The 10,230-nt window shown below is 31.5% G+C and overlaps 1 protein-coding gene and 1 non-coding gene across 3 annotated transcripts in view; both read left to right on the plus strand.

Annotated features, from left to right (window-relative positions):
• Nucleotides 1–10,230, plus strand: part of PCDH17 (protocadherin 17) — a 96,874-nt gene that overhangs the window by 70,539 nt on the left and 16,105 nt on the right. Inside the window, exon 4 of one of the 2 annotated variants that reach the window (XM_049778936.1) lies at nt 6,105–6,188. The exons of the other annotated variant lie outside the window; for it this stretch is intronic. Coding sequence (XP_049634893.1) covers nt 6,105–6,188 — 84 coding nt within the window. The remainder of the gene's footprint in view (nt 1–6,104; nt 6,189–10,230) is intronic. 2 annotated transcript variants of the gene reach the window in all.
• Nucleotides 3,994–4,100, plus strand: LOC126016934 (U6 spliceosomal RNA). The gene has a single exon (XR_007498616.1). It is a non-coding gene; the product is annotated as a U6 spliceosomal RNA (small nuclear RNA).

Raw genomic sequence — 10,230 nt, forward strand, 5'->3', positions numbered from 1 at the left:
ATTTGCCTCTGAGAGGAAAAATCAGTTTTGTGAATATCCCCATTTCTGTAAAGATACGGTATTTTTAACCAAGAATTCTTTTCAGAGGTTTCTAAAATAATTCTTTTTATTTTCAAATTTTAAGAAATTGTGGGTTTATTAAAAATGTTTTTAATACAACTTAATAGGATTACTTTTAGGCATTAAGTGTGATTTGAAAAAAAAATAGGCATAAAGATTTTCATGGGGGGCCGGGCGGTGGCGCTAAAGGTAAGGTGCCTGCCTTGCCTGCGCTAGCCTTGGACGGACCGCAGTTCGATCCCCCAGTGTCCCATATGGTCCCCCAAGCCAGGAGCAACTTCTGAGCACATAGCCAGGAGTAACCCCCTGAGCATTACTGGGTGTGGCCCAAAAACCAAAAAAAAAAAAAAAAAGATTTTTATGGAGTAGGGGTAACTTTGTAGATAATTAATTTGTCTAGAGAGATAGCACAGCAGATAGTGTATTTGCCTTGCATACAGCTAACTTGGGTTTGATCTATAGCATCCATTTATGCCAAGAAAGATTTCTGAGTGTAGAGCCAGGAGTAAACTCTGAGCACTGCTATTTGTGGCCCAAAATCAAACAAACAGACAAAAACCTGTAGATTTCTAGGGGACATATAATGAACTCATGAAAGGAATTAGTATACTAAAATAAAATTTCAGGAAAAAAAGAATACTAAATATAGAGATGGAAAAAAATAATATTAGCCAAGGCAAAGTGGGAATAGGACAGCAACTAAGATGTTAAAAATAATTATGTTCATAAATTTCTTCAGAAATTACTTTTCTTGAAGAGGATAGAGATAGATCTTCTCTACGTTCTATTGCATCCTTCAGTTCCATAATTTTTAAATAAAAGCCAGCTACTGTTCTTAGTAGTATGGATCAACTATCCTATGAGTTTAACTCATTAATAACTCATTAATAAGAGTTAAACTTGGGGGTCGGAGAGATAGCATGGAGGTAAGGCATTTGTCTTGCATGCAGAAGGTCGGTGGTTCAAATCCCAGCATCCCATATAGTCCCCTGAGCCTGCCAGGTGTGACTCAAAAACCAAAAAATAAATAAATAAATAAATAAATAAATAAATAAATAAATAAATAAATAAATAAATAAGAGTTAAACTTATAGGATAGCTGATCCATACTACTAAGAATGGTAGCTGGCTAAGAAAGTACATTTCATTATTTTTTAAATTTGATCATTTTTTAAAGTCAGAATAATGAAAATACTTTCAGAAAAAAAACTGTGAAAATTGTATAAAAATACATATATTCATTAGTTTTGTTTGTATAGGCCACTGGTGATGTTTGTTTCTCTCACAGTATGAACATTGATCTCTTTTTTCTTTTTACTGTCATTGTTAATGCTAAATGTGGGAAATCAGAGATATTTTCACATAAGACAACCATGTATTACTTGAATGTTTTAGCAATCTAATATACTTTTGCTCTTATTTCAAGCATAAAATGAATGAAAAGTCACATATATGTTTGAACACTGAATTTCCACAACAAGCTGCCTATACCTGTCATTGTGCTGATCTGTTATCATTGAATTACTTTAAAATAAATGATTTCTACTTTGTAGTTATTGTCAAAGACAATAATGATTCAAAGACTTTCCTAATGTTTAGAGAACAATGTAAAACCGCATCTCATAGTAGTTAATTAGTAAAAGTAGAAAAGTAGTCCAAGTTGGGGCCAGAGCATTGGTAAGGCATTGCTTGAGCGTACTAGCCCAGGACGAATGACAATTTAAACCCCAGCATCCCATATGGTCCCCCAAACCAGGAGCGATTTCTGAGCACATAGCCAGGAATAACCCCTGAGCGTCACAGGGTGTGACCCAAAATTCAGAAAAGATAAAAGAAAAGTAGTCAAAGTAGAAAACCACAAAAATAAATATTTTTCCCATTTGGTTACAATATTTATAATACACATAATTTTTAAAGCATATTGATATCTAGTATTATATTTTACTTTTTAAAAGATTGTCTTTTTATTGCTAGTACAAACATTTATGAACATATTTTTACACACCTTTAGTTATAGACATTTTTCTTAGTAGTTTACTAGTATATTTGAAAGTTATAGTGGATTGATTTTCAAATAACATGAGAAAATATTTGAGATTAAAAGTAAAACATATTGAACAGAGAAACCTTAGCGATCATAAACCAGTGACACAATGTGTTATCAGTTTGATTGTATTTTAAGAAAATACCTTATATTTTCTTAATATTAGGTACATTTTGTAAGTGTCTTATCTATACACACAGTCACATTTTCCCCCTTTGGGTAATTTCATTTAAATCTTATATTCAGTGGCATCAATTATTGGCATATATAAATATTTCTTTTTTTTTTTTTGGGCCACACCCGTTTGACGCTCAGGGGTTACTCCTGGCTATGTGCTCAGAAATCGCCCCTGGCTTGGGGGAACCATATGGGACGCCGGGGGATCGAACCACTGTCCATTCCTTGGCTAGCGCTTGTAAGGCAGGCACCTTACCTCCAGCGCCACCGCCCGGCCCCTATAAATATTTCTTATGCCAAATTTCGTTTATAACAATAATTTAGAAGACAACTTTTTAATTTAATCATATCAAGCTTGTTTTACTTTTCTGAAATCCACTTTTAATTTGGTCCATTATTATTCTTAACAACATTATTTCCCCAGGGGTATTTTATATTTCAATGTTTTTTGTTTTTTTTTTGACATTAAACTTCTGTCTTTGGGATACTGTGAAAATAAAAAAAAGTATGTACAGGCTCTTTTTGTCCCTTATCTATATGACTGGAATTATTCCTCCTTTCTTTTGTCTCATTTTTGATCCTGTCAGTCTGTGTTGCCAATAGTTTTGATAGTTTAAAATTATCAAATTTTTGCATTAGAGAAATGATGAGAGAATTAACAAATTTACACTGAAGTATAGTCCACACATATTTATTCGATCGCCTCACCTTCAATTCTTATTGAGATGAAGTTGGGTGATTGTCACTATAGCCAATACCTACCTACCCTCTATGTAAAGTCAATAGCTGTTTGTTCTCTTTCTTTTTTTTTTTTGGTTTTTGGGCCACACCCGGTAATGCTCAGGGGTTACTCCTGGCTATGCGCTCAGAAGTTGCTCCTGGCTTGGGGGACCATATGGGATACCGGGGGATCGAACTGTGGTCCGTCCAAGGCTAGCGCAGGCAAGGCAGGCACCTTACCTCTAGCGCCACCACCCCGGCCCTGTTTGTTCTCTTTCTATCCATGTTCTCAGAACACATTGCCAGGGCAAGCAGAGTTTTATAAACCAAATGTGGTTCTGTTTTGAAGAATTAGTTGATTTCTCAACAGTTTGCTTGTTCAACACAAGCAATATCTCTCCAACACCTTCATTTCTCTATAAACTCTTTGCTCTAACATTTTCCTAAAACTATCAGGAAAAATTAGGCGGAGCCTTTCTTTTTCTTTTTCTTTTTTTTTTTTTCACTTTACTTAAAAATTTCTACAGTTTAAGTATCTTAATTATTTACTACCAGGTTTTATTTTACATATAACCATTCGCCAAATTTTCTGCTACTGTATAATAAACAAGGAGTATCTTTCAGTGTCTGCTCTCATATTCAAATGGGACTTCATGAAGTACTGTCATATTTATTTGTTTACCCACCTTCTACATTTTATGATATAATCATACATATTCTCTGACAATGTGGCAACTTGCTCTATATCTTCCACCACATATTTCAGAAGCATCAGAAAGATCATCAGTTAACTTATTTATTTCAAAATTTTATCCAGTCTTGGCTCAAAACAAAAATTTTATCTAGTATTTCAACTCTTCAAGTTTCTACCCATCACCTATTTCCTAAGACACTTTCATTTTTTTTTACTTGTTTGTTTGTTTTTGCTTTTTCGGTGGCTTAAAAGACATGTTCTATCTTGCCACAGTTCTATGCTTAAAAGATCCAAAAAAGTGCTCGCTTCCGCAGCATATATACTAAAATTGGAACGATATAGAGAAGATTAGCATGGCCCCTGCGCAAGGTTGACACGCAAATTCATGAAGCATTCCATATTTTTGGTCAAATTAAAAAGTATGATTATAAAAAAAGATTCAAAAAAATTTTTAGCAAGAAAATGCTTTCTGATAGCTCCAAGAGTAGGTGCTTCCTTGGTTTTAGTTAGAGTTTGGTGGTTGCCAGTAATCTGAAAAACAACATTCCAATCTTTAGATTCATATTACATGGCAGTCTCCCACTGTGTGTTTTTAAGTTTATTTTCATCCTCCTTTTGAGTCAGTTGTTTTGATTGATGTATCATGGTTTGAAAATGTATCAATATAAACATTCTAATCCCGTGTGTTATTTTAAGTGATTTAACTACAAAGAGCTCATTTTCAAATAAAGTCATGCTCTCATATATTTTGAGTACAAGTAAATAATGTCAGATAAATAATCCAATAAAGATATATAGAGATTTTTCCTGTTAATTTGACAGTGATTTTTAAAGGAATAAAAATATTATATAACATGAATTTGGTTATATTAATTGTTAAATATGGCATGTATTCAGTGTATCTAAAACATTTTATATTTGGCTTCTTACTTTGCATTGCTATTAAATGAATCTTAATTAAAATGGCTAGTATTGAAAAAAAATTTAGTTTTTGATTGGATTAAACATTTAAGAACATTGAGCCAAATAGAAAAAATGATAATTAAGTCTAATAAAAAATAAAAATTAAAGAACTAAAATAACACAAACATATTTCTCACAGGTCTTTGACAAGAACTAGATTATCTCTTTAGAATTTTAAATTGAATACAGGATCAAGATAACCTGCAGATTAATTATATCCCTTCCCCCTGAACAAATATTCTATATATTTTGTGATCCCTTACCATGTTAAGTATCACAATAGACATCATTTTAACATGTGCATGAGGCAGATTTATTTTCAGGTGTTTCCATCTGTTGTGGGAATATACTTTAAGAATAGGAGAGAAACATATACAAATTAAACATGAAGTCAGGGGGAAAAGAAAAAAATGTGAAAAAAACATCTGCAGGGCAACAGTGCATAAAAAATTGTTCGAGCTGCCTGTTATTAACTACTCAACCTGTTTTATATTGAATCCTGCAAAATTACATTGCATAATTACATTTCATGGGAGGGGCAAATAACAGATGTGGAATAAAGGTTGAAAATAAGGAATTGAAACTACTTAAAAATAAAGCTACTGACAGATTATTCACATGACTTTTTAACGCTACTTTGTTCCAGTGCACATTTAGATAACATTAATTCAAATAAAATGTGTTTTTATTTTGTAATTTAAATAAATTATTTTAAAATGTGATCAGGTACATTCATAAAATTGAAATTAAACAATTATATAAGACAAAAATCACAATTTTCTTATTAAGTTAATATTCATATTTGATCTAGAAGTGAAGTTTTACTTTACATATGTAAAATTACATATACATTCCTAGTATGGAATACAGAAATACTCTATAAAGTTTTAACTTTTATAAATACATATTTATTTTGAATTCAATACAATTTTTAAACCTGAGGATATCTAGGTAAATTAATAAAAGTAAAAGATAATCTACAGTTTTAAACTCACTGTAATCAGAATTATGAAACTAATGCTAAGGTCCAAAAAAAGTTTGTATTTGAGTCAGAATGCAAAGACTGGGGTGTTTGCAACTTTAATTTTGTTTGCCTGTTGATTATATATTCTATTCACTATGCCCAAAATCTATTTTAGTTAGAATAAATGATTATGCCATTATCACAGTTACTTCTTTTCTATTTACCTAGACATTCTTATACTTTACTCTACACTGTTTCTTTATCATGCATATAGAAATATATCCCAAAAGTAATTTTCTTCCAGTAAAACTAAATCATATGCATTTGAAAAAAATACAAAAAAAATCTCTTTTGTTAGTTTTAGATCAATCTAAGAAATTTTAAGATGAAACTTAAAATAATAGAGAAGGATTCATGATTCAATTGGCCCTTTACCCACTTGGATTTTCTATTTGTTAACTAAAAATATTTTATTTTTCAAGCATTCCCGACTTTGCTTTCCTTTGCTATCCTCACCCTACACACCATCACAAGTAGACTTCAGTCTGTTGATCTGCTTCCTCCAGGTGAGCAATTTCTTCATCTGCTAGCTTTCTTCTCTGTGATCTGAATTTTACTTGTTAGATGATGGTACTCCTAAGATTATACACACATAAATAAATGTTCTTATCTATATACCTATATGCACTCATGTGCACATATATACAGAGCCTATGTAGTATTCTTTAAAGGAACTGAGTATACAAAGTTTGTACTCATTTCATCATCTACTTTGGTATTTTTAGTATTTCAGAAAGATTGTGTAGTGCTGGGTTGGAAAAGCAGAGGCATTTGCTTTTTCTCACTTGTTTTGTGAGTTATAGTGACCTAGCTCTTAATTTTTTAAGTAAAAGATTTACCATTTTTCAGTTTCTCTCTGTAGATAAGGTAAGAATTTGTAAGAAAGAAATTGAGAGAAAAGAATGTGAGCAGATACAGGAAAAAATGTTATTTTTCTTTGAGGCTAATTGTGGTTTTGAGCAAGATACTTCTGTTATAGCCTGCTCAATTATTTTTCACTTGAGAAAAAAGTTCCTAAATTCTTCTTTCTTTTGTAACAGGCAAGTATAATCCCCACTACAGACGTATTATTTTATGGAGATGTATTAACTCTCCTTTGTATATTATTTGTAAATTATTTACACATCACACTAAGGTGAATTTCTGAACAAAGATAAACAATGTATATAAAACACAACAGTTAGTAAAGTTTAAAATTTAAATCCCATCATTCGATATATATTGCCAATATACTATAAACAGTATTATGCTCAAAATGTATACGAAGTTGGGAGAATACAATAAATTTGAAGCAATTGAGCAGATTAAGTGAAAGGCAGGAAACACTGTTTACCACAGGTGAGAAATGAGAGAACTGAATGCACATTATATTTTTTCTAATTTGCATTTTGCATAGTTCACATCTTCCACTCGTTGGAAAATTTTTCAAATATTCTGTTTTCTTATGAGTCATATAATCTATACATAAGAGAAACTAGAAATAGCTAAAATGATATGATATGGTTACTCTGCTTGAACAATTTATATGAATGCTATAGCAGTACAGTAACTGCCATCATATTTATATGTATAGTTATACTAGAACTAGAAAAAGTGAAGTTTGTTTCAGCACCTGTGTGGAAACAAATAGAACTATAGAGAAGATTCAAGTAAACCCTCAATGCAGCAATATAATCTTAGAGTTAGAAAAAGTATAGTTTGGGGCCGGAGAGGTGGCGCTAGAGGTAAGGTGTCTGCCTTGCAAGCGCTAGCCAAGAAAGGACTGCGGTTCGATCCCCTGGCGTCCCATATGGTCCCCCCAAGCCAGGGGCAATTTCTGAGCACTTAACCAGGAGTAACTCCTGAGCATCAAAAGGGTGTGGCCCAAAAATCCAAAGAAAAAATAAAGAAAAAAGTATAGTTTATTATTTAAAGAATGTGGTGAACAGCATACATGCACAAGTACGAAAGAATCTCAATAAAATTGTTTTACTACTATTGGAGTGGAGAGATAGCATGGAGGTAGTGCATTTGCCTTGCATGCAGAAAGATGGTGATTTAAATCCTGGCATCCCATATGGTCCCCCTAGCCTTCCGGAGCGATTTCTGAGCATAGAGCCAGGAGTATCCCCTGAGTGCTGCCAGGTGTGACCCAAAAACAAAACAAAACGAAACGAAAGAAAATGTTTTACTCTTAAGTAATTGTGATATCACGTCCGATTATAATCATAAGAAAAAAACCCCTTCATTTCCTTTTCCTCTAAAAATTAAATTTATAGATCCCATTTTTATTAATAAATCATTTTAGCTTGCAGGAATTAAGTTCTATATATTAACTGTGTTCTTCAAGTATGGCTTTCTTGTAATATGATACTCATTTTCTGCTCTTGCACATGTGCACAAGCTCCCTATTACACATATCTTGTATATCTGTGCAAACACGTTTTATTATAGCCATATACCAAGACAAAACAAAAATCATCTGGAAATTGACAGGGTCAAGAAAACCATAATTTTCAATTATATTAATGATTAATTATATCTTGACTGTCATAGCTACTAAATAATTCTAGAAGGTTTTTTGAGCTTTCCAAGACTTATTCATTTCCATTGACATAAGTATTAGTTGACTTCATCTTCTGTACAGTGACATAAAAAAAAAGGATTTGTGTGCTTGCTTTTTAGTGGTATTTCTTTTATAGCTACTTGAAATATTCAAAGTACTATTTTCAAACATTTTCTTTGTCAAGCAAGTGAAACTTGCATATCTTTTTACTAAAATGCATGCCATAATAAAACCACCCAATTTAGAATATAACTATTGGTGTTTAGTGATTGAAATCTTTCCTAATAGACTTTTATTATAAGACTTGGTTATTATGTAATACTCTTATTGTTAAAAAGTGGTAAGCTTTTCATTGTGCTTCATTTCACAGATAAGCTTTTTGAATTAAACCTTAGTTTGATTAAAACAGAGCAGTTTATTTTATCTGACTTGCCCATACTCTTCTGATTTCTCCATTGCTTCAGTGTATGTGAATGATTACACAATATTATAGCTGTTACTAGAGAAATGGTTTGTCATTGCCAGTAAAAACCATTACAAAAAACACTTCTGCATATTTACTCTAGAACACACAGCTATTGAGTATATTGATTTTACTTAAATTTTCATTCTTGGGATGATCCAGTTATTAGAATCAGAATCAGCTTCCAAAAATTTACAACACATTAAAAGTAATAAGAAGGGATATATTTAAGATAATTAATTCCAAGAACATTTTTTAAAATGCCAAATATATTTTCTATTCTACATTTTGTATGGATACAAAGGTTAAAGTAACAATAGAAGAAGCAGTACTAATTTTAGTATCATAAGGAAGGATTTTTTGTTAATACCAAAACAAACTTAATTAAGTTTATACTATTTTATTCAAAACTTGCTATTAGAACACTACCAATTTTAATAGTTATCTTAGAATAAATCATTCTACAAGAACAATTTTGTCACTTATTGTCATTTTGACTTATATATGTATTTATTGTCATTTTAGCTTATATGCACATTTTGTAGGTATGAGCATTGAGATGTCTAGAACTCATTTATATTTAATTGCTGCAATAAAATCTTATAGAAATGATTTATGGAGAAGTATACTTCGTGCATATTTTCTACTTTACATTTTAAAAATTAATATATTTGTTATTAATGTTTTCTTTAAAACTATTCGTATCTTCTTTTTTAAGTGTCAGTGCTGTAATATTATTCTGTTATACTGGTATTTGATTTTATTCTCTTTTTAAAATACACATTATTATTGAGGAACATTGTAACAGTCATGCTAATGTTAATACTTTGGTTTGCACAATATTGCTGCAACTCTAACACAATTAGTGCCAAAGATACTCAACTACTGTCCATACATCAATTGTAACTTCTTTTAAATAATGATTCGTGTAAGACAACATCTTTATATAATTTATTGGGAACTCTAGATCAATATATAGAGTAGTTCTGTGAATTTAATGAATAGCTTTTTGGAAACTAGAATTTCATTATTATGTATACAAAATTAAAACCTTTTGAAAATTACACCTTCTGGAACTTCAAAATACTATTGGTCGTAGTTGATTACTAAAAATAAGCAGGTGAAGATTAGTTGTATCTGAATTAATTCTATTTTCTGGGAGGGTTAAAAATGCTACCTGATTTTGTTTACTTGTTTCTAGCAATTGAAAACAATTACTAGAATCAAGTCTCTCAAAGGGACTTAAACTAATAATAGATATACATCCCAATACAAATACAGTAGCAGGCAGTAGATAAACACTAATAGGATGATCTTGCTTGCTTCTAAAAAAGATGTTGACTTAATAGGGATGTTTTCAGTGACCTTCCTTACAGGATTACCACTTTGTTAGGAAGATGACTTGAATTTTAGATGTATTCATTCATGACACCAAAAATGGTGTCATTATCAGAGACGGGGTTAGCTTACAGAGGCAATAAAAGCATGAGGAAAACATCCTCTCTAAAGATGAAGCATAGTAGCATATTTAAATAGGCGA

The sequence above is a fragment of the Suncus etruscus genome, chromosome 8 (genome assembly GCF_024139225.1).
Source record: "Suncus etruscus isolate mSunEtr1 chromosome 8, mSunEtr1.pri.cur, whole genome shotgun sequence".
NCBI classification, from domain to species: domain Eukaryota; kingdom Metazoa; phylum Chordata; class Mammalia; order Eulipotyphla; family Soricidae; genus Suncus; species Suncus etruscus.